Below are 23,438 nucleotides of genomic sequence, written 5' to 3' on the forward strand. Positions count from 1 at the left end.
TAATTATTTCATACTAATTAGCCTATTGTAAAGTAACACTTTCCTTGACACCCAGCTTCATGTCATGTTATGACAGTCATAACCCTGTCATAATATGTCATAACAGCTAACATAACTTGTCATAACCTGTCATATTATGGTCATAACACTGTCATGACCCATATATTTACACCTGTTGTGACATATGTTGCATTATTTTATGTTTGGTTATGACACCTACATAAGAGTGTCAAAACCCACATTTATTCAAATGTATTTTTTCCCTGCCAAGAAGTTTCCTTTTGTTTGAAAATGTGTTTCTTAAGTCCTTTGTTGTTGTTGTTGTTGTAATGAATTCTTTACAGTGTTCGTGTTTTTTTTCATCATATTTTAAATAACTTGTAGAAAATACACTGTCATTAAGCATTATGACCATCCTGTGCCACTTCACTTGGACTAAGAAAATGCACTTTATGATACTGTCAAGAAGCTTTATGACCATCCTATGTCACTTTAGTTGGACTAAGAAAATACACTTTATGACACTGTCAAGAAGCATTATGACCATCATAATCATATAGGCCTATCACATACATGCCCTTATGTCAGTCATCAGTCAAAAAAAAGGGTGTCTTGTCCTGCTTCTGAAATCTGCTCCTGCATTTATCCCAGCAAAAGAGCGTTTGTCACGCCCTGACCATAGTTTGCTTTGTATGTTTCTATGTTTTGTTTGGTCAGGGTGTGATCTGAGTGTGCAGTCTATGTTGTATGTCTAGTTTGTCTGTTTCGATGTGTTTGGCCTGATATGGTTCTCAATCAGAGGCAGGTGTTAGTCGTTGTCTCTGATTGGGAACCATATTTAGGTAGCCTGTTTTGTCATTGTGGGGTGTGGGTGATTGTTCCTGTTTCCAGTGTTCCTGTGTTTGTGTTCACGTTATGGGACTGTTTCATCTTCGTTCATTTTGTCGGTTTATTGTTTTTTTTTCGTTGATCAAGTATTCTATTAAAATGGATAATCATCACGCTGCATTTTGGTCCTCCTCTCTTTCGCCCGATGAAGAACGTTACAATATCTACATAGGTGTACAGAGGCCCATTATCAGCAACCATCACTCCTGTGTTCCAATGGCACGTTGTGTTAGAAGCAATAAAACTGGCCTTCTTTAGATTAGTTGAGTATCTAGAGCATCAGCATTTGTGGGTTCGATAACAGACTCAAAATGGCCAGAAACAAATAACTTCCTTCTTAAACTTGTCAGTTTAGTCTTGTTCTGCGAAATGAAGACTATTCCATGCGAGAAATTGCCAAGAAACTGAAGATCTCGTACAATGCTATTTCCCTCATTAAAATACAAATCAATTTATAACATTTTTAACATGTGTTTTTCTGGACTTTTTTGTTGTTATTCTTTCTCTCACTGTTCAAATAAACCTACCATTAAAATTATAGACTGATAATTTTTTTTGTCAGTGAGCAAACGTACAAAATCAGCAGGGGATCAAATATTTTATTCCCTTAGTGTACATACAGTGCTTATAGAAACTCTACACCCCCTTGAACAAAAAACAAAAATGTGAGTTACAAAGTGGGATTGAAATAGATTTAATTGCATTTTTTGTCATTGATATACACAAAATACTCGATAATGTCAAAGTGAAAAGAAAATTCTACAAATTCTACAAATGAAATAACTCAAATATAGTCATTTCATTAGTATTCCCCCATTTCTTTAGGCAAGCCTAAATGAGTTCAGAAGTAATATTTGGCTTAACAAATCAGATACGTTATATAGACTCACTCTGTATGAAATAATAGGGGTTGGCATGATTTTTTAATAACTACCCCTTCCTCTGTCCCCCAAACATACAACATCTGTAAGTTCCCTCAGTCAAGTATTGCATTTCAAGCAAAGATTCAACTACAAAGACAAAGGAGCTTTTCGAAAGCCTCATAAAGAAGGGCAGTGATTTGTTGATGGGTAAGTATAACAAATCAGACATTGAACATATCTTTATGCATGGTGACGTTAATAATTATGCTGTGGATGATGTATTAAACCACCCAGACACATCAAAGATGCAGTCGTCCTTCTGAGCTGAGCTGCAGGACAGGAAGGAAACAGCTTCACCATGAGACCATTGGTGATTTTATTGTTGACTTCAATGGCTGTGATGGGAGAAAACAGAACTGGTAAACAACATTATAGTGACTCCACAATACTGACTTAACAGAGTGAAAAGAAATTTAAAAAATATGCATATGTATGCAACAAGGCACTAAAGTAATGTGCAAAAAAAAAACAGCATAGGAATACACTTTTTGGACTAAATGCAAAGCCTTATGTGTACTTCTTCTTCTTTGCTATCATGGCGTTCGCACATTTTGATTGTGCATACCGCCACCTACTGTGTGGTAGTGCGTGGTCAATCACTTACATTTTGTGATTAAACATTTACATTTACATTTAAGTCATTTAGCAGACGCTCTTATCCAGAGCGACTTACAAATTGGTGCATTCACCTTATGACATCCAGTGGAACAGTAGTGCATCTAAATCTTTTAAGGGGGGGGGTGAGAGGGATTACTTTATCCTATCCTAGGTATTCCTTAAAGAGGTGGGGTTTCAGGTGTCTCCGGAAGGTGGTGATTGACTCCGCTGTCCTGGCGTCGTGAGGGAGTTTGTTCCACCATTGGGGGGCCAGAGCAGCGAACAGTTTTGACTGGGCTGAGCGGGAACTGTACTTCCTCAGTGGTAGGGAGGCGAGCAGGCCAGAGGTGGATGAACGCAGTGCCCTTGTTTGGGTGTAGGGCCTGATCAGAGCCTGGAGGTACTGAGGTGCCGTTCCCCTCACAGCTCCGTAGGCAAGCACCATGGTCTTGTAGCGGATGCGAGCTTCAACTGGAAGCCAGTGGAGAGAGCGGAGGAGCGGGGTGACGTGAGAGAACTTGGGAAGGTTGAACACCAGACGGGCTGCGGCGTTCTGGATGAGTTGTAGGGGTTTAATGGCACAGGCAGGGAGCCCAGCCAACAGCGAGTTGCAGTAATCCAGACGGGAGATGACGAGTGCCTGGATTAGGACCTGCGCCGCTTCCTGTGTGAGGCAGGGTCGTACTCTGCGGATGTTGTAGAGCATGAACCTACAGGAACGGGCCACCGCCTTGATGTTAGTTGAGAACGACAGGGTGTTGTCCAGGATCACGCCAAGGTTCTTAGCGCTCTGGGAGGAGGACACAATGGAGTTGTCAACCGTGATGGCGAGATCATGGAACGGGCAGTCCTTCCCCGGGAGGAAGAGCAGCTCCGTCTTGCCGAGGTTCAGCTTGAGGTGGTGATCCGTCATCCACACTGATATGTCTGCCAGACATGCAGAGATGCGATTCGCCACCTGATCATCAGAAGGGGGAAAGGAGAAGATTAATTGTGTGTCGTCTGCATAGCAATGATAGGAGAGACCATGTGAGGTTATGACAGAGCCAAGTGACTTGGTGTATAGCGAGAATAGGAGAAGGCCTAGAACAGAGCCCTGGGGGACACCAGTGGTGAGAGCACGTGGTGTGGAGACGGATTCTCGCCACGCCACCTGGTAGGAGCGACCTGTCAGGTAGGACGCAATCCAAGCGTGGGCCGCGCCGGAGATGCCCAACTCGGAGAGGGTGGAGAGGAGGATCTGATGGTTCACAGTATCGAAGGCAGCCGATAGGTCTAGAAGGATGAGAGCAGAGGAGAGAGAGTTAGCTTTAGCAGTGCGGAGCGCCTCCGTGATACAGAGAAGAGCAGTCTCAGTTGAATGACTAGTCTTGAAACCTGACTGATTTGGATCAAGAAGGTCATTCTGAGAGAGATAGCGGGAGAGCTGGCCAAGGACGGCACGTTCAAGAGTTTTGGAGAGAAAAGAAGAAAAGACAATGGAAAGGAAAATACTGCACCACCAACTAACCCTACACGCACAGTACCAGTCAACCAGCACCATGAGGTAGTCACCTGGAATGCATTTCAATTAACAGGTGTGCCTTGTTAAAAGTTAAGTTATGGAATTTATTTCTTTATTAATGCGTTTGAGCCAATCAGTTGTGTTGTGACAAGGTAGGGTTGGTATACAGAAGACAGCCTCTATAGTAAAAGACTAAGTCCATATTATGGCAAGAACAGCTCAAATAACCAAAGAGAAATGAAAGTCCACCATTACTTTAAGGCATGAAGGTCAGTCAATCTGGAAAATGTCAAGAACTTTGAAAGTTTTTCAAATGCAGTCACTAAAACCAGCAAGCGCTATGATTAAACTTGCTCTCATGTGGACCGCCACAGGAAAGGATGATCCAGAGTTACCTCTGCTGCAGAGGATAAGTTCATTAGAGTTGCCAGCCTCAGAAATCAGCAATTAACTGCACCTCAGAATGCAGCCCAAATAAATGCTTCAGAGTTCAAGAAACAGACACATCTCAACATCAACTCTTCAGAGGAGACTGTGTGAATCAGGCCTTCGTGGTCAAATTGCTGAAAGAAATCACTACTAAAGGACACCAATAATAATAAGAAACTTGCTTGGGCCAAGAAACACGAGCAATGGACATTAGACAAGTGGAAATCTGTCCTTTGGTCTGATGAGTCCAAATTTGACATTTTTGGTTCCAACCGCAATGTCTTTGTGAGATGCAGAGTTGGTGAACGGATGATCTCTGCATGTGTGATTCCCATTGTGAAGCATGGAGGAGGAGGTGTGATGGTGTGGGAGTGCTTTGCTTTATTTAAAATTCAAGGCACACTTAACCAGCATGGCTACCACAGCATTCTGCAGCAATACGCCATGCCATCTGTTTTGCACTTAGGGGGACTTTCATTTGTTTTTCAACCCAAAGCACACCTCCACCTCCTAAGGGCTATTTGACCAAGTAGAGTGATAGAGTGCTGCATCAGATGACCTGGCCTCTACAATCACACAACAACCCCCCCCCCCCCCCCCCATCTCCCATCTAGACATCTGGAAATGCAAATGCGCTACGCTAAATGCTAATAGTACTAGTTAAAACTCAAACGTTCATTAAAATACACATGCAGGGTAGTGAATTAAAGCTACACTCGTTGTGAATCCAGCCAACAAGTCAGATTTTTTAAATGCTTTTCGGCGAAAGCATGAGAAGCTATTATCTGATAGCATGTAACACCCCAAAAGACCTGCAGGGGACGTAAACAAAATAATTAGCATAGTCGGCGCTACACAAAACGCACAAATAAAATATAAAACATTCATTACCTTTGACCATCTTCTTTGTTGGCACTCCTAGATGTCCCATAAACATCACTATTGGGTCTTTTTTTCGATTAAATCGGTCCATATATAGCCTAGATATCGATCTATGAAGACTGTGTGATCAAGGAAAAAAATAGCGTTTTATAACGTAACGTCATTTTTTAAAATGAAAAAAGTCGACGATAAACTATCACAAAACACTTCGAAATACTTTTGTAATGCAACTTTAGGTATTAGTAAACGTTAATAAGCGATCAAATTGATCACGAGGCGATGTATATTCTATAGCTGTACGTCTGGAAATAATGTCCGGGTAAATCTCAACCAAAATATCTGGTCGGAGACCGGAAGAAAGGCGCTGCCTTGCGTCTGTTTGACCAAGAAACAAATAGTAGGCAAATGACAAGACTCTAGACATCGTGTGGAAGCTGTAGGTATTGCAACCTCGGCCCCATTAAATGTGGTTCACCTTTATCAATGGGTTGAAGTGGCGCATGGATATATTTTTCCATTTTCAGTGATCAGATTTTCCTGCACTTTTCGATGAAACGCACGTTCTGTTATAGTCACAGCCGTGATTTAGCCAGTTTTATAAACGCCTGAGTGTTTTCTATCCACACATACTAATCATATGCATATACTATATTCCTGGCATGAGTAGCAGGGCGCTGAAATGTTGCGCGATTTTTAACAGAATGTTCGAAAAAGTAGGGGGTAGGAGTTAACTGACTTGCCTAGTAAAATAAAGGTAAAATTAAATTAAATTGAGATGTTTTGGGATAAGTTGGACCGCAGAGTGAAGGAAAATCAGCCAACAAGTGCTCAGCATATGTGGAAATCAGACTGTTGGAAAAGCAATCCAGGTGACTACCTCATGAAGCTGGTTGAGAGAATGCCAAGCGTGTGCAAAGCTGTCATCAAGACAAAGGGTTGCTACTTTGAAGAATCTAAAATATAACATGTTGTAACGGCTGTTGGTGGAAGAAGGTGAGGACCAAGGTGCAGCGTGGTACGTGTTCATCCTTTTATTAATGGAAATGAACACTGATTAACAAAACAACAACGAGAACAACCAAAACAGTTCTGTCTAGTGCAGACACACAAAGACAGAAAACAACTACCCACAAACACCAGGTGGGAACAGGCTACTATGGTTCTCAATCAGAGACAACGATTGACAGCTGCCTCTGATACCAAGGCCAAACACATAGAAATACAAACATAGAATACCCACCCACATCACACCCTGACCAAACTAAAAAATAGAAACATACAAAGCAATCTACGGTCAGAGCGTGACTCATGTTTAACACTTTTTGGGTTACCACATGATTCCCTTTGTGTAATTTTGTAGTTTTGATGTCTACAATGTAGAAAACAGTACAAATAAAGAAAAACCCTTGAATGAGTAGGTGTGTCCACACTTTTGAATGGTACTGTATATACACCACTATTTAATACAAATCTAAATCACCACCCCATTCCACTACTTTGTCCCTAACTGATCCTACACCAGGCCAACGGACTGGGAGAAAGGGACTCGTTCGTTCAACACACATTGAACTCTTCTGCAGTAAAACGTTGTACACCCCAGTACTTCTCTGCAGCTGATAACCATGGCAATGAACGCTAAGAAGCTAAACTTACTGACAAACAAATTTGTATCGCTCTGTATTGGCCTAGGCCTACTACTCACCCTTGACCAATCATCCTCAACTCTCTTCACTGCCTCAGTATACGACACCTTCTGTTCTACTCTGACCCTGGCAACCTCAACCTTTCTCTCACACCGGGCACTTCTGATCCCCAGCAACATGGGCACCCCCACAATTGACACAGTTTTTTCCACTGATACTACAAATTTGTTCGTCCCATGCTCTCCTGCACACTTCTCACATCTCCTAATCTCCCTCCTACACACTGCTGCAACATGACCATAAGCTTGGCATCTGAAACACCTTAGTGGTTCCGACACAAGTTATTTGGACTGACTGGATAACTGACATATCCTAACATGACTTTATCAGGTAAAGATTCTGCTTCAAAACTCAAAAGGACAGACAATGTCTTCTCAGTTTCACCACGCTCACCACTGGGTCTGCGTCGCACCAATCAGAGGGTGTCACAGACACAGAGAATTTTCCATTTCAGTTATAAGTTCCAGTCATCTCCTGGGATTTCTTTTAGGTAGCATTCTTTGTTTCTGCCAAGGCCCGTATGCGTCCTTCAGAAATGTGAGAACATATTTCTTACTCTTCATGTGTTTATGTTGTGGACACACTGCTATGATTTTTTTGTTTCTCTTTGTTATACTAATTGGTGTTTTTCAGCACAATAAGAGCTAAGACCTCAATATTTGTGGTAAACTCTACACAGTTGTGTTCTGTGAGTGTCACTAAGTAGGCGGATACCCCATTTCACGGGTGCACAATTCATAGGTTAGGCTGCAGAGAGCAGTATGAATGGCCAATACACACAATAGAATGATTGGAAAGGTGATTCTCCACAGTCAAAGTCCTGCAATAAGAGCTAAGACAGATGTTATGGATGTTAAACTGGTGAGTTTTTTTATGCTACCAAACATGCATTTGCACACTGCAGTCAGTGCACAACAGAGCCAAAGGCGCTGTTAATGTCATTAGCAAGCCATTTGTTTTCTCAGCAGTTTGAGTAACGTTAGTGTCCTGTCTGACAGTGAAATGTGGCTAAGTTAGGTAGCTCTAACTGTAACTTGGACTATGGAGTAGCTAGCTACTAGTAGTGTTATGGCATTTGGATGTAAACTAATGTTAGCTAGCGTCTGTGTCAAGGTCAGCAGTTGTTGTTTTGCTCTAGCTAGCTAGCTAATGGCTGAAGTTATTTGTGTAACAAACCTTCCATAAACAAATATAGCTAACTCCCTTTCTTTGCCTTTTCGTTAGCTAGCTAGCTGACTGGTGTTAGCTAGCTACAGAGGTTAGCTGCTGGACTTTGGACAAGCACGCTAGCTAGCTAATAATGTTAACAGCAGCTGTGTTGTTGCAGAGCAACCGAGTTTCTGACCTGGTTAAATAGAACTCTGAGATTTGGCTGAGTTGATTTGCAAATTTAAAAAAATGTGGTATCTCAAACCTAAAAGAGTTCATTGGCTGTCCCCATAGGATAACCCTTTGAAAACCCCTTTTTGGTTCCAGATAGAACCTATTGGTTCCATGTAGAACATTTTCCGCAGAAGAGTCTACATGGAACCCCAAAGGGTTCTACCTGGAAACAAAAAGGGTCCTTCAAAGGGTGCACCTATGGAGACACCCGAAGAACCCCTTTGGAACACTAAGAGTGTAGTGTAGGTAGATCCAATTGATATAGCACCACTTCTAATAGAATACCATTGTAAAGCAAATAAAATCCTATTTAATCTTGCCTTTTTTTCCAGGTGCAAAACTCTTGTGTCCTGATTCAACAGACACCTACCATGGTGAGTCATGTAAGTTTCTTCCTTTTCTCTCTTGCTCATTCTCCCTGTCGCTCACTCAAACTCACATACGTGCGCAATTGCAGAGAAGAGGAAGAGATTTGCCAATAACTTTCATTTCTAACAATGTTTGTGGCTGAAATGATATGTCAGACAACTTTTGAACAAGATTATATGTTATGGTCTTCTTATTGCCTCTTTACACATACTTACATTTTTACAAGTAGCTTTCTTCTTTTAAGACTGCCAAGCTGTCCTCAATTGGGGGAACCTCTGTCAGGGACAATGTCCTCAGAATTATGGAGTGTGTGTTTCTAAAAGGTTGTATGAATATCACAACATGTATTAGGATTAAGCAAAACTTTACCATTTAAAATGGGTTAACAATGGTCATTATCCAACTTCTGTCTAACGTTGATATCTTCTTTCTTAAAATGTTTCAGATTGATGACTAATTCATTAAATTCCCACTTCAATATGAAGGGACAGAGGAGCAAACATGCCAAACACTTTTTGTCGATTCTGTTAAAGATATTTTACTGTGCGTTACTGTTCTGTCGTGTTGTCATGACTGTCTTGTGAGGATCACAATGGGTCAGATCAGCTTGGAAATGGCTGACAATAACCAGACCTTCTCCCTGCAGAGGGGAGGATGGAACTGGTGTGGGTGTTTTGATAATACCTCCACACCCGGTCATAAATTAAGCAGGAGAGGACTCTCTCTCTACCCTCCAGTATTGGCTAAAGGAATGTCCCTTTGTCTTCAGAGACTTTTGCCCACCCAAAACTCTTAATGTCCAAAAAGTGGATAATGGAACAATAATTCGAACATAAAGAATTTTGGGAATGGTCAGTGGGGAAATGTAGAAAACGAATGTCATATTGTTTTTCATTGTGTGATGTCATTGAAAACAAACTGTATGGACAAAATTCTGTAACTTGGAAAGGAAACCCCCTTTATCTGTCAAGTTTCCATCCAATATGTTGTGCATAGGCCATGAACAATGCTGAAAGTATTTTTGTTAGGATAGATATTTGATTTTAGGAGTTATAAGGGATAACTTCTAATCATACCCTTTGCACATTAAGTAGCCACACCCTGAGTGAGGTCAGAAGAGCGTGTCAGACGGAAGGAGCCGTCCTTTTGGCCAGAGTGCATAACAAGTCTTGGTAATGAAATTCACATTAGACCAGAAAAGTGTGTGTGGAGCAATCGCTACACGTCGGAAATGGTTGGAACTTTGAACCTCAACACGAGGTGAAGAAATAAACTCATCTCATCTCATCAGAGAGACGAAAAGCTGCAGCTCACGTCCATAGTGGTCAGAATTATGAACCCTGAATAATCAACACGAGGAGGAGGTTCAGAATGATGAATATGATAAGAGGTAATGATTAATAAGGTGACTGTTTATCGATTAAATAGATATATACAGTTAAAGTCAGAAGTTTACATACACCTTAGCCAAATACATTTAAACTCAGTAAACCCCGGTTTTCACAATTCCTGACATTTAATCCTAGTAAAAAATCCCTGTCTTAGGTCAGGTTAGGATCACCACTTTATTTTAAAGTGAATTATAGTAGAGAGAATGATTTATTTCAGCTTTTATTTCTTTCATCACATTCCTGGTGGGTCAGAAGTTTACATACACTCAAATAGTATTTGGTAGCATTGCCTTTAAATTGTTTAACTTGGGTCAAATGCATCGGGTAGCTTTCCACAAGCTTCCCACAAGAGGTTGGGTGAATTTTGGCCCATTTCTCCTGACAGAGCTGATGTAACTAAGTCAGGTTTGTAGGCCTCCTTGCTCGCACACAATGTTTCAGTTCTGTCCCACTCCAATATATTGACTTTGTTGTCCTTAAGCCATTTTGCCACAACTTTGGAAGTATGCTTGGGGTCATTGTCCATTTGGAAGACCCATTTGCGACCAAGCTTTAACTTCCTGACTGATGGCTTGAGATGTTGCTTCAATATATCCACGTAATTTTTCTTCCCCATGATGCCTATTTTGTGATGGTCATTATGGCCAAACAGTTCTTAGTTTCATCAGACCAGAGGACATTTCTCCAAAAAGTAAGTTATTTGTCCCCATGTGCAGTTACAAACCATAGTCTAGCTTTTTTATGGCTATTTTGCAGCAGTGGCTTCTTCCTTGCTGAGTGGCCTTTCAGGTTATGTCGATATAGGACTCGTTTTACTGTGGATTTTGAGACTTTTGTGTCTGTTTCCTCCATTATTTTCACAAGGTCCTTTGCTATTGTTCTGGGATTGATTTGCACTTTTCGCACCAAAGTACGTTCATCTCTAGGAGACAGAATGTGTCTCCTTCCTGAGCGGTATGACGGCTGCGTGGTCCCATGGGGTTTATACTTGCGTACTATTGTTGTGCATATGAAAGTGGTACCTTCAGGCGTTTGGAAATTGCTCCCAAGGATGAACCAGACTTGTGGAGGTCTACAATTTTTTCTGAGGTCTTGGCTGATTTAGTTTGATTTTCCATTGATGTCAAGCAAAGAGGCACTGAGTTTGAAGGTAGGCCTTGAAATACACCCACAGGTACACCTCCAATTTACTCAAATGATGTCAATTAGCATATCAGAAGATTCTAAAGCCATGACATAATTTTCTGGAATTTTCCAAGCTGTTTAAAGGCTTAGTGTATGTAAACTTCTGACCCACTGGAATTGTGATACAGTGAAATAATCTGTATATAAACAATTGTTGCACAAAGTAGTTGTCCTAACCGACTTGCCAAAACTGTAATTTGTTAACAAGAAATGTGTGGAGTGGTTGAAAAACAAGTTTTAATGACTCCAACCTAAGTGTATGTAAACTTCTGACTTCAACTGTACTTTATAGAGTTTAATTCGGGAGATGGTAACTCTTTAAACAATTTATTCCATGGTGCCCCAAATCCTAATGAGTTAATTGTTACATGATTCATTTAATCGGGTAACAATTCAACGTAGTTAGTGGATTAAATTAATAATCATATTACTGAAGGTAAAGTCACGACAAGGTCCTGCATGCCCACATTATGCCTATCATTTCTTCTCTTTTTATGCTTACAAGTAAGTGCCATGAAAATCCAGAAAACTCAGTAGGTTGATCTGTTGCTGTTGCTGTAAAGTCCTAAAATATGCCCCTGGCTGCAGTGGTGTAGAAGGATGCAAACTATGTATATGAACACCTTTAAACTACAACTGCAATACAATTTGTCAACTAGCACCATGGAAATACCTATAGGCAGCTGATTCCACAAAGTTTCTTCAAGAATGTCCTTTTCTAATTTTCTTTAAAAATCTAAAATTGATACAGATGTAATGCGCTGATTCTCTTCATTGCAGATCTGACACATCACACGACTCTTCAAGAGAGCCACTACGCCCCAGATCGCCTTCTGTGCTCAGAAGACCTTGTGAGGCTCTGCCCCATCAAACCATGCTTATTAATAATTAATCAAATAAGACAATGGGCCTTTATATACTCTGTGTCCCAGTCTTTCTATTCATGTAATGTCTGTGGGTGAATTTTGAAACAATTACTGTATGCACATGTGTGAAAAATTCGGATGTAGATTTGTTTTTGCCATTGCTTGATCTATTTAAAATTTAAGAATATGTTGCAGATTAACTTTATTTGGTGACTATGGAAACAAATAGAAATGTAATTAACAATGTTTTCAATCTCCAACTTTATCCTCAGCAATACATATTACAGTACACTCTTAGAAAAAAAGGTGCCATCTAGAACCTAACAGGTTTATTCGGCTGTCCCCATAGGATAACCCTTTGAAGAACCCTTTTTGGTTGCAGGTAGAACCTTTTGGGGTTCTATGTAGGACCCTTTCCACAGAGGGTTCTATGTGGAACCAAAAAAAGGTTCTATGTGGAACCAAAAAGGGTTCTCCTATGGGGACAGTTGAATAACCCTTTCGGGAACCTTTTAGAAAAAAAAGTGTAGGTTATAAGCAGTAGTCAGGTGGTCATTACCAGGTTATGATGAGATCTTAACTATGACCAGTAGGCTGCATAATATAGTGGTCACAATTATGACCAACTAGTCGTATGGTGGTCAGAAAAATATGTTATATTCTGGTCAGTATTGTAATGACCTGGCTAGATCCTAAATGAACAAATGTCCAGACAGAGGATTGCGTTTACGAATTACCGATTTATTAACTATACTCATCACATGCTGTTTGGCCGTAACCCACGCCAAATAAATCAAGGAAAACAGTATCAAACAAAGGTGACCAATCTCTTGTTAAGACCAGACGTAAAAGAGGGAGAACAATGACTAAGTATGGTCTTAAACTTGCGGTGCTCCACCCCCTTCCAAACTATCTACTACAGTTCGAGAGGTGGCAGTATAGGTAAAACCTGACCCTTAACACCAATTTTAAAATAACCGGAAATAGCAGTGAATGCGGAAGACGAAAGATGGAGGCGGCTGTGTTCATTCTATCGCTGGTCGACTGCTGTGCTTTGATTTTTCTGGCGGTGTACTTCGTATCCTTTTCTTGAACATTAGCTAATACGTTGTGTACTGGATCTCTAGTACTATTCTTTGTTACAATCCATACGTTTTAGCGCTCGTGCTTTTTGGGTCCATGTCTGTGGCAGATAAGTGCTAGTTAACGGTGGCCGTGATTTAGCCACTATCAAACGGATCAATCCAATCCCTACTGCTGTGTCTTGATAAACAGACGTTAGCGAACTAGCCAGTAAGGGCCAGTTAGCCAACGCCCTGTTCGTCCTTTGCACTTTAAAATGTCGATCTTCTGGCTGTCAACAGAAGTGTTGACATATTTTAGATGCAGTGTCTGCTGCTTGTCAGACCGTGAGTCCCAGTTACTCACACATTCCTAAGTATTCAATGGCTTCCTCGCTTGAGTTAGCTGGCATTCAGAATATAGAGAAACTGTTACTGTATAGCTAAACGTTAGCCTTATACATCTCTGCCAAGACAGTTTACATACCTTAACTTCATGAATAGGTAATTACTCTCTCCGATCTAGAATGTGACTACATCAATGCACGAGCCTGCTGTTCGAAGTTAAACAAAGTAAGCACAGTTGTCATGGGTAATTTCCTTTCAAATATATTGTTTTGCTTGTACACGCAGCTAGCTAGCTCTCGAGAACCCAGGGGCATAGCCCCCCTTTACGGCTTTCGGTTAAAGGTGTAGACCACAACTGGCTCACTGTAAACTATAATCCCGACACTGTTTTAACGGTTCGAAACATAAAATCTCGTTTGCGATAAGGTTTTGGAAACATTTGGGACTTAACTTTCACATTAGCAAGAAATAATATTTCAAATTCCAAAAGATACATTTGTGAATCGCAAATCGAGCATCACCGGGCTACATTTTGGTGTGCCGACGTTTCCCAATGTTCTTGAATTTCGGATTTCGTGTTAAGATAGTTATATATGGCAGAACACCCAGCTAATAAAGCGAGATATCCCACCTTGTTACCCACTCCACAAAGCCGGGAGGCAGCCTGTGGTCAAAACGAGTGCAATCATTTTTACAAGGATAAACGCCCCCTACCGGGTCAACCGGGTGAGCTAAATCGAACTCCCTCCATTGGATTTTTTTTTTTTTTTACACAGCAGGGTGTAACTTTGATAAACTGTACAGTAAGTGTATTTTTGATATGAAAGTTAGCTGCAATATGTAACTTTTTGGCCACTGGATCAAATTCCCATATAAATGTGTGTTATAGATCTGTCATTCTCATTAAAAGCAAGTCTAAGAAGAGGTAGATGTTTTATGTGCGAATTCTGTGCTTACGTTTCGTTTTTGCGTCTTTACTTTAGGTTTTGTACACCATTTTCATTCAAACAAATGAAATTACAATATTTTTGGTTGTGGAAGATATTTCACAACGGTTTAGATGGTACAATGATTCTCTAGACTATACTTGCTGTTTTGTCAGAAACTTACATTTTTATTAAGTTCCAAACATTTCCAAAACCCTATCGCAAGTGAGGCGTATTTTACGTTTAGACAGAGCCTTTGGGTAGGGTCAGTACATTTCCCACTGTAAAAAGGATGTGGAATGCCATAGAGCCCCACAGTGGATGTGTCATAATACCCATAACCTAACGGTCAAACAGGAAAGTTGTTCCAATCGTTTTCCACCCATCTAAAAATTCCCTATGTGAAAAATTAAAATAAGTGCTGTGTTTCGTGTAGGCTTACCCTGGCGTTATGTTTTGATAACCATGTTCTGATAACCATGTTCTATCTCGTGATTTGTCAATATATTCTGTTCCACATTAACTCTGATTCGAAAATGCTAATTAAGATCGAAGTAGACATCATGCAAAACTACAAATCCCTGCAAGCACCTGCAAACCATCGCAAGCTGACGCCTTTGCTAACAGGTACTGTGTCAATTTAAAACTTGCACGAGACACATCACAGAATTGTCCATTTAAAATGAATTCAGCCAATTTATTCATTACTACATTTACCTAACATTAGATAATTAATCGAGTTAATTTTGCCTTGATTCGGCAGTCTCGTCCAGATCATGACATTTGTAGTTCTTTATGATAGCCACATTAGCAGCTAACTAGCCGGTCATTTTTTTTGGGGGGGGGGGGGTAAATACAGGCAAATATATTGATTAAAAACCCTAGAGCAGGAGTGGCAAAGGCCGACCTGATTCAATATGGCCCGCGGACCTCAGATCACATAAAGAATTTGCTATGGTAAAGTATTTGTTATTCAAATTAAAAGCATAATGAATACTCGCCTTTGTGTAATGATAACTCCGATCGCTTGGGGGACATTTATTTTGAAGGCACGTATAAGTAACAACTGCACGAGGACAGGCAGTGGCTGACACACACACGTTACAAAAATTGCGCTAAAATGAGTTTTTCCAAAGAAAAGGAAAGTAGACAATGAATGTAGGGTGGACTTAGAACTAGAGTGGACTTAGAACTATTTCTTTATTGAGGTATCAGGGAAAGCTGTGTGCAAGGAGAGCATCGCTGTCTTGAAAGACGACAACTTATCCCGACACTTTCAGACGAAGCATGCAGAGAAATATAGGAATATGTCTTCTGAGCAGAGGGCAAGTGCATCGAAATAGTTGCAAAAGCAGCAAGGACTTTTCACAAAACTGCATTCAGCAAACGACGGAATTGCGAGTGCTATCTAAGTACTGTCCTACACAATTGCTAAACATAGCAAGCCATTCGCTAAGGGCGAATTCATTAAAGAATGTTTCATTGACTCTGCAGCAATATTTTGCCCCGACAAGAAAGCTGTTTGAAAATGTTTCCCTGTCAAGATGAACAGCGACACGGCATGTTGAGGACATCACAGAGAATATGGAACAACAGTTGAAAGACAAGGTAAAGGATTTCACCTATTTCTCCTTGGCCCTGGATGAGAGCAGTGATGCATGTGACACGGCGCAGTTGTTGATATTCTTATGAGGCATAACCCCAGACTTTGAAATGGCAGAGGACTTCGCTTCGGTGCAGTCAGTGAAGAGCACAACCACAGTGAAATATTCATTGGAGGAGATGAATAAGTGTGTGACCACTGATGGGTGCCCAAACTTCACAGGAAAAAACGTTGGCTTTTTGAAAACGATACAAGATCAAGTAGCTGAGCTGAACCCAGATCAGAACATTATTTTCCTGCATTGCATTATTAATCAGCAGGTGCTCTGTAAATGTGTTCTGAAAATGAGCCATGTTGTGCATGCAGTCACTAAAGTGGTAAACTTCATAAGAGCAAAATCTTTAAACCACAGGAAATTTGTCTCACTGTTGGAAGAGACCGAGTCGGTTCATGCAGGTTTCCCCTTACACACAAACGTGAGATGGCTCAGTTTGGGGAAGGTGTTTAAAAGGGTGTTGGACCTGAAGTCGGAGATTGCTGAGTTTTGTGGATTTCCATCAACTGCCAGATAAAGAATGGTTGGCTGATTTTTGCCTTCACTGTGGACATCATGGCCTTCATGAATTAACTGAATTCCAAACTACAAGGAAGGGCCTTTTTGCACATCAGATATACAGCCTTGTCAAAGCCTTCAAGGGTAAGTTACTCTTCCTGACCTGCCAAGTAGAAGCCAACAATATCACCCACCTTCCGACACTACTAGTCTGTTCCCTATCAGATGACCAGCGGGAGAAGTATACATCACTGCTGCGTGCTTTGAACGGTGAGTTTTCTCGTCGTTTTTGAGTATTTCAAATGTTGGAAAATAACATGCTGTTGGTTTCCTTTCAACTTCAATGTGGGTAACGCTCCCACTGACCAGCAACTTGAGCTTATCGATCTTCTGCAGTGATTGGAGAACTATTCAGAACAATGTCCCTGACGAGGTTCTATGCATCTCTCGATGAAATAATCTTTCCAAAGATTAGGAGTCATGCTCAGATGTTTGTACTGTTTGGGTCAACCTATGTATGTGAACAGACATTTTCAGTGATGACAAGTCAAGGCACAGATCATCTCTTACTGACTCACACCTCTCAGAAATCCTGCACATAGAGATGTCAGAAACTAAACCTGACTGAACTGCTGTAGTTAATGCCCATCAGAGTCTTCACTCCTTACTGATTGAGTAGTTGAAATGTACTGTTGAGTTCTCTCTCTTGTGTTTTTGTACATACCCGTTAACAAGAGTTCTGTCCGTGGTGCTGAATGCACAGTGTACTTTTCCCTCCGTGTAGTGCATTGCATGTTTAATAATGAAAATAACTACCAAAAGGAGAGCATGGATGTGGTTTATATCTGCATTTTAAAAAAGTAAAATAAGTAGCATATCTGGATGTGATTTACAGTAGATATATCTGTCAACAGTCATACACATGATGTATAATCCTGTAATATGATTTATAGGCCTGCGATGGGTAAAATATATTCTAATGAGGCTCTCCATGGAAAAGAATTGCCCAGGCCTGTCCTAGAGAGATTTACAGTTATCAAGAAGTCACTCAACATGAGAAACAGCCTTTATTTGAAGTGTTTCTAAAATCCCCTATGAGAAAAATGAATGGTGGAAAAATTCTTGGAACCGTTTCCCTGTTCGACCGCCAGGTTTAATGGGTATTATGACTCATACTGTGGTATTCTAAAGGACTCATGATAAGTACAAGCTGTGCACCTGAGTGCAGAGCAGACATGAGAAAGAACGTCATATTTTGTTAATGTTGGTATAGGTTAAGGGAGTGAACAATATTTAAAATAAGGTTTACATGGAGAAAATCGGACCTCTCTGAAATGAAAATGGATGGCCCTACCTTCACTAAAATATATTTTACATAAACCCCCCCTTGAACGCTTGGAGAAAGAAAAATCAACCCTCCCCTGTCCCCAAAATAATAATTAAAACAAAAAGTAGATGGCAACTTTGACTCTCCTGAACTGCCCCCATAGTCCTACACAGCACAGCCATTGGTTAAACTGCACACAAAAATGTTTTTGATTACCCAGAGCAGGCCAGGGCTCAGGGTTGGATTATCCATTGCAGTGTGTAATGTAGCCTAGTTTCATTTACACCATCCCAGCAGCTATCTTAGAAATATAACTTTGCTCTGTGCTTTTCGAGCATGCACTTCGTAGCCAATAAGCTATGGATCGTTTGATTGTGAACACACTAAATAGCCTATAGGCACACTTGATATTGAGTGCCCAGCGGAGAATCCGAGATGAGGGGCGGGATCGGGCACACATTGATTTATTGCCTAACAAGCAACTACTTCTAAAACACCAAAGAAATATTGACATTTCAATCAATTACAAATTACATGACCCTCCCCTGGATTAGATTTAATAAAATACTAAACCCTCCACTTGACTAATTAAAAAAGCATGACCTTCCCCCATTTTCCTCCAGGTAACCATTCTATAAATGTCGATCCATCCCTAAATCCATTTGAAATCAAATCACTTTTTGGCAGGATCCCTTTTGATTTAAGTCAAACTTTCCAGACATGGTTGTCCATGGAAAAAGTGGTCAGAAAGTGACTTTTTGGACCTGATTGCCAAAAGGTTCAGGAGATAAAGGTGCCAAGAGTACCAATTATTCGTACCCCACCATGCCATGAGACATCCAGGTCTTCTTCACTAGAAAGATAGTTTAGTGTGATATAAAGCTTACAAACAGTGTGGTCAAACTATTTTATTTATTTGAAAAATATTTTTGAATACAGAATGTCATTTTGAAACATTGAACATCAATTATAAAAAAAAAGTGTCAAAATAATTTTTCTTCGTTCTCATATATCCTATTTCACATCATCTGAGGTTTTGGTTGAGACACAACATGCCCTTGAATACATGGGGGGGGTGGGTGTCATTTCAATCATAGAAATATAATTCATAGAATGGAACCAACCCTTCAGACCACTGTAATTTAGCTGGTACACTATTGAGGAGTAGGTTTCCTATGGATGATTGACAGTATAATTTAAAACAACAGATATTCCCATTCAAGTCAACATTCTCTGATGTGTGGACATTCAACTATCTTTGTGGTACCATTCAAGATTTGACATTTCAACTTTATTTCCATATTTGAACATGTATCAGCCAAAACATGACACCCACCTTGTATTCAAGAGCATGTTGTCTTAACCGATGACACAACACAAACATCTTAGACTATGTATAATAGGGTCTAAGGTACAACATATGCGAATAACGTTTTTAGATAATTGATGTTAAAGGACATTATAAAAATAAATCTAGAAATTGTCAAACAATTTGACAACCCTGTTTTGTAAGGTTTTAAATGATATAAATCTCAACTGTTTATCTTTTCCAGTGATGACGACATGGTATGCAAAATGGGTTAACTTTGAGCACCTTTACCTCGTGAATGTTTTGGAATTCAGGTCCCTAAAGTCACTTTCTGAGCACTTTTCCAATGGTTAAATAGGCCTATGTATGGAAGGCTTCGTTCAAATCAAAAGGTGTGCAGTCAAAAAGTTATTGAATTCAAAGGGATTTACCATACATGTAGGTAGTAACTTTCAGCTTCCTGACTTATACCTCTGTGGCCCATAGTATTTTATTTATTGTGTCCTGTATGCTTGTGCTCATATACTTTTCATAATGTGCATCTGCAGTGGGTTGTACCAGAGCTGGTAGGCCAGGCCCTGGCAACAGTGCTGATGCTTGTCTCCCTGCACTGGTTTGTCTTCCTACTCAACCTGCCTGTGGCCACCTGGAACATGTACAGGTAAGTACGTTGTACCTTTTTGTTTGTGATGACAACTGAATGTTAAGGACCAACGGCATCTTCTTGTCCTATGTGGACAATAAAGACACTTTTGTGTCTGAGGGGTGAGGGGTTCCGCTCAGAGCTGTCATCAGTGGCTGTGTTGTGAACCTTACAATAAGATATACTTTATTTTACATTAATATTAAAATTCATTCAATTCATCAGCATATGAACACAACACTATACACTTGAAGTCAGAAATTTACATACACCTTAGCAAATACATTTAAACTCAGTTTTTCCACAATTCCTGACATTTAAAGCCAGTAAAAATTCTTAGGTCAAGTTAGGATCACCACTTTATTTTAAGAAATGTCAGAATAATAGTAGAGAATGATTTATTTCAGCTTTTATTTCTTTCATCACATTCACCAGTGGGTCAGAAGTTTACATACACTCAATTAGTATTTGGTAGCATTGCCTTTAATTTTTTTTTTTACTTGGGCCTGGCCGTTTCGGGTAGCCTTCCACAAACTTCCCACAATAAGTTGCGTGAATTTTGGCCCATTCCTCCAGACAAGGGCTGGTGTAACTGAGTCAGGTTTGTAGGCCTCCTTGCTTGCACACGCTTTTTCAGTTCTGCCCTCAAATGTTCTATAGGATTGAGGTCAGGGCTTTGTGTTGGCCACTCCCATACCTTGACTTTGTTGTCCTTAAGCCATTTTGCCACAACTTTGGAAGTATGCTTGGGGTCATTGTCCGTTTGGAAGACCCATTTGCGGCCAAGCTTTAACTTCCTGACTGATGTCTTGAGATGTTGCATCAATATATCCACAATTTTTCTTCCTCATGACGCCATCTATTTTGTGAAGTGCACCAGTCCCTCCGGCAGCAAAGCACCCCCACAATATGCTGCTGCCACCCCCGTGCTTCATGATTGGGATGGTGTTCTTCGGCTTGAAAGCCTCCCCCTTTTTCCTCCAAACATAACGATGGTCATCATGGCCAAACAGTTCTATTTTTGTTTCATCAGACCAGAGGACATTTCTCCAAATAGTACGATCTTTTTCCCCATATGCAGTTGCAAACCGTAGTCTGCCTTTTTTATGGCAGTTTTGGAGCAGTGGCTTCTTCCTTGCTGAGCGGCCTTTCAGGTTATGTCGATATAGGACTCGTTTTACTGTGGATATAGATACTTTTGTACCTGTTTCCTCCAGCATGTCAAGCAAAGAGGCACTGAGTGTGAAGGTATGCCTTGAAATACATCCACAGGTACACCTCCAATTGACTCAAAGTATGTAAATTATCCTGTCAGAAGCTTCTAAAGCCATGATATAATTTTCTGGAATTTTCAAAGCTGTTTAGAGGCACAGTCAACTTAGTGTATGTAAACTTCTGACCCACTGGAATTGTGATACAGTGAATTATAAGTTAAATAATCTGTCTGTAAACAATTGTTGGAAAAATTACTTGTCATGCACAAAGTATATGTCCTAACTGACTCACCAAAACTATAGTTTGTTAACAAAAAATTTGTGGAGTAGTTGAAAAACACATTTTAATGACTCCAACCTAAGTGTATGTAAACTTCCTACTTGAACTGTATTACATGCGGTACTGAAAACTGGAAAGTTAGTATGCAATTCACCCATTTACATTTTCACATATTCTACTGTCCGACAGTGTATTGGGCCTGCATCTGTCCTATGTCCCACTGTTGGCAGGCCTTGCTCCTATTCTTTGTTGAGTTTGGGGTAGTTATTGCACCAGTCATGAACCCTGTCTGTTTGGAAATGCAGTGTGTCATCTGAGGGTGCCTGGTGGTGTCTGCATATTTCACTGCCAAGCAGTTCCCATCAGAGCCTTTCAGGTCATTGGTGCATATGAATAATAGCACTGTAGAGATGACAGTTCCTTTTGGGGAACCGGTAGATATACACAGAGGAAGTGATGTTGTTGAACTTGACATACTGCCCCCTGCTCAGCAGTCCAGCACCCACAAGTAATACTATAACTACCCTAGCCCATGTAAGCCCCTTTCAAACTCTCAGAGATATAGCCCACACCCAAGCTGTTACCTACAATGCTATGGTTGTTCTAGTGTCTAGTGTCTTGTCTACCTATTGTTTATCTGACAGGGTTTGGAAGGTGCCCATGGGAAACATGGGGGTGTTTGACCCCACTGAAATCCACAACCGGGGACAACTAAAGTCTCACATGAAAGAGTCCATGATCAAACTCGGCTTCCACCTGCTCTGCTTCTTCATCTACCTGTACAGGTAAGAGACTGCCCCTTGCTGTCTGGGATTCTATATGCTAGCCGCTGTCACGTTACAGTACTAACATAGCTAATTTTACTGCTCCTTTATTTATTGCTTAGTACAGGATAACATATGTTTAGCCTGAGCTTAAGTTTTGTTTTAAAGTAATTTCTTCACTTGTCACACGATTCCTTTCTCCTCCACAGCATGATCCTGGCACTGATCAACGATTGAGATCCCCATGGCTGTTTTAATCCAATCGGCCAAATCACAAACTATTCAGAATGTGGTGTTCAATATGTCCTGGTCCTCAGTCCTCTGCTCAGCTGAAGTCACCTGACATTACACTCCCCTTGGACACCTAATCATTGCTCAGCCCCTCCCCTCCATTACGTACTTCTGTGTTCTCATAACTGCCCTGGAATTGTGTGCGTGCTTTCGTTCAGGCTGTGTCCAACAACGCTGTCCATGCACTGCTCCTCTGGGCAGATGGAAAACATGACAATCATACAGGCTAGATGGTGCATACGATTGGCTAACATATTTTCAGCCAAGAGCCAATCACAACAGCCAAACATCATCTTTGATATGTCAATGCCATATTTGTCATATTTATTTTTTTGTCTCTTGTCAACATGTTGGAAAATCCTTGAATATCCTTTGCAGAATACTAACCTGTGTTTTGGAGATTTCTATATTTTCTTGGTCTCTTAACATCAATAAGTTGTAGATCTGACATTCCCTGACTGCTGAAAGTTGCACATTTGATTGGTATTATAAAAGTGTTCTCAGGGGAATACATGCACCTGGATTGGAAAAATGTTTTTCAACCCTATTTTTATCACTCGACTGTGTATCAATGGGCAATATAACCTCGATTCAACCCGTAGCACTGGAGAGCAATTTCATTTAAGGTCATTTCCAATTGAGCTGATATGTAAGTCTTTAAATTTGTGTAGTGCTTCAGATTGAATCAAATCCCTTGTCTGTATTATAGTTGTATTACATTTCACTATGTATGACAGAAGCACATCACTATGTGTGTTATTTGTGCAGTTTGAGAATGACCATGTTCCAGCCAAATGTGTTTCTCCATGGGGAAAGGGTGCGTGTTCAGATTGTATTAAATCAAACTAAAATTACTCGTTTATGTGCTTTTGAAAATAATTTGTGGGGTTTCTTAAATAAACTTGAAAGAGAACAATTGGTGTCTTTTTCTTGTGAGATTATATTGTGGTAGTGCTAATACTGTAGTCCAAAGTCATGTTTTGAAAATATAATTTCCGT

At 40.4% G+C, this 23,438-nt stretch overlaps 1 protein-coding gene across 1 annotated transcript; it reads left to right on the forward strand.

Annotated features, from left to right (window-relative positions):
- The first annotated feature begins 13,092 nt into the window (after positions 1–13,092).
- On the forward strand, positions 13,093–23,355 carry LOC115141416 (protein cornichon homolog 4-like). Its single transcript, XM_029680248.2, has 5 exons — positions 13,093–13,198; positions 13,686–13,754; positions 19,796–19,908; positions 22,029–22,169; positions 22,358–23,355. Exons 1-5 carry the CDS (start codon positions 13,130–13,132, stop codon positions 22,383–22,385), a joined length of 420 nt encoding a protein of 139 aa, XP_029536108.1. The 5' UTR covers positions 13,093–13,129; the 3' UTR covers positions 22,386–23,355.
- The last annotated feature ends 83 nt before the right edge of the window (positions 23,356–23,438 follow it).

The sequence above is a fragment of the Oncorhynchus nerka genome, linkage group LG14 (assembly GCF_034236695.1).
Source record: "Oncorhynchus nerka isolate Pitt River linkage group LG14, Oner_Uvic_2.0, whole genome shotgun sequence".
Taxonomy (NCBI): Eukaryota; Metazoa; Chordata; class Actinopteri; order Salmoniformes; family Salmonidae; genus Oncorhynchus; species Oncorhynchus nerka.

What these genes read in the sequence shown, in the direction of transcription:
- LOC115141416 (XM_029680248.2), top strand. Translation starts at nt 13,130, where the DNA reads ATGGAGGCGGCTGTGTTCATTCTATCGCTGGTCGACTGCTGTGCTTTG. An exon ending in GCTGTTCGAAGTTAAACAAA is followed by an intron (nt 13,755 to 19,795) that starts GTAAGCACAGTT and finishes GTGCATCTGCAG; the next exon opens with TGGGTTGTACCAGAGCTGGT. An exon ending in TTCTTCATCTACCTGTACAG is followed by an intron (nt 22,170 to 22,357) that starts GTAAGAGACTGC and finishes TCTCCTCCACAG; the next exon opens with CATGATCCTGGCACTGATCA.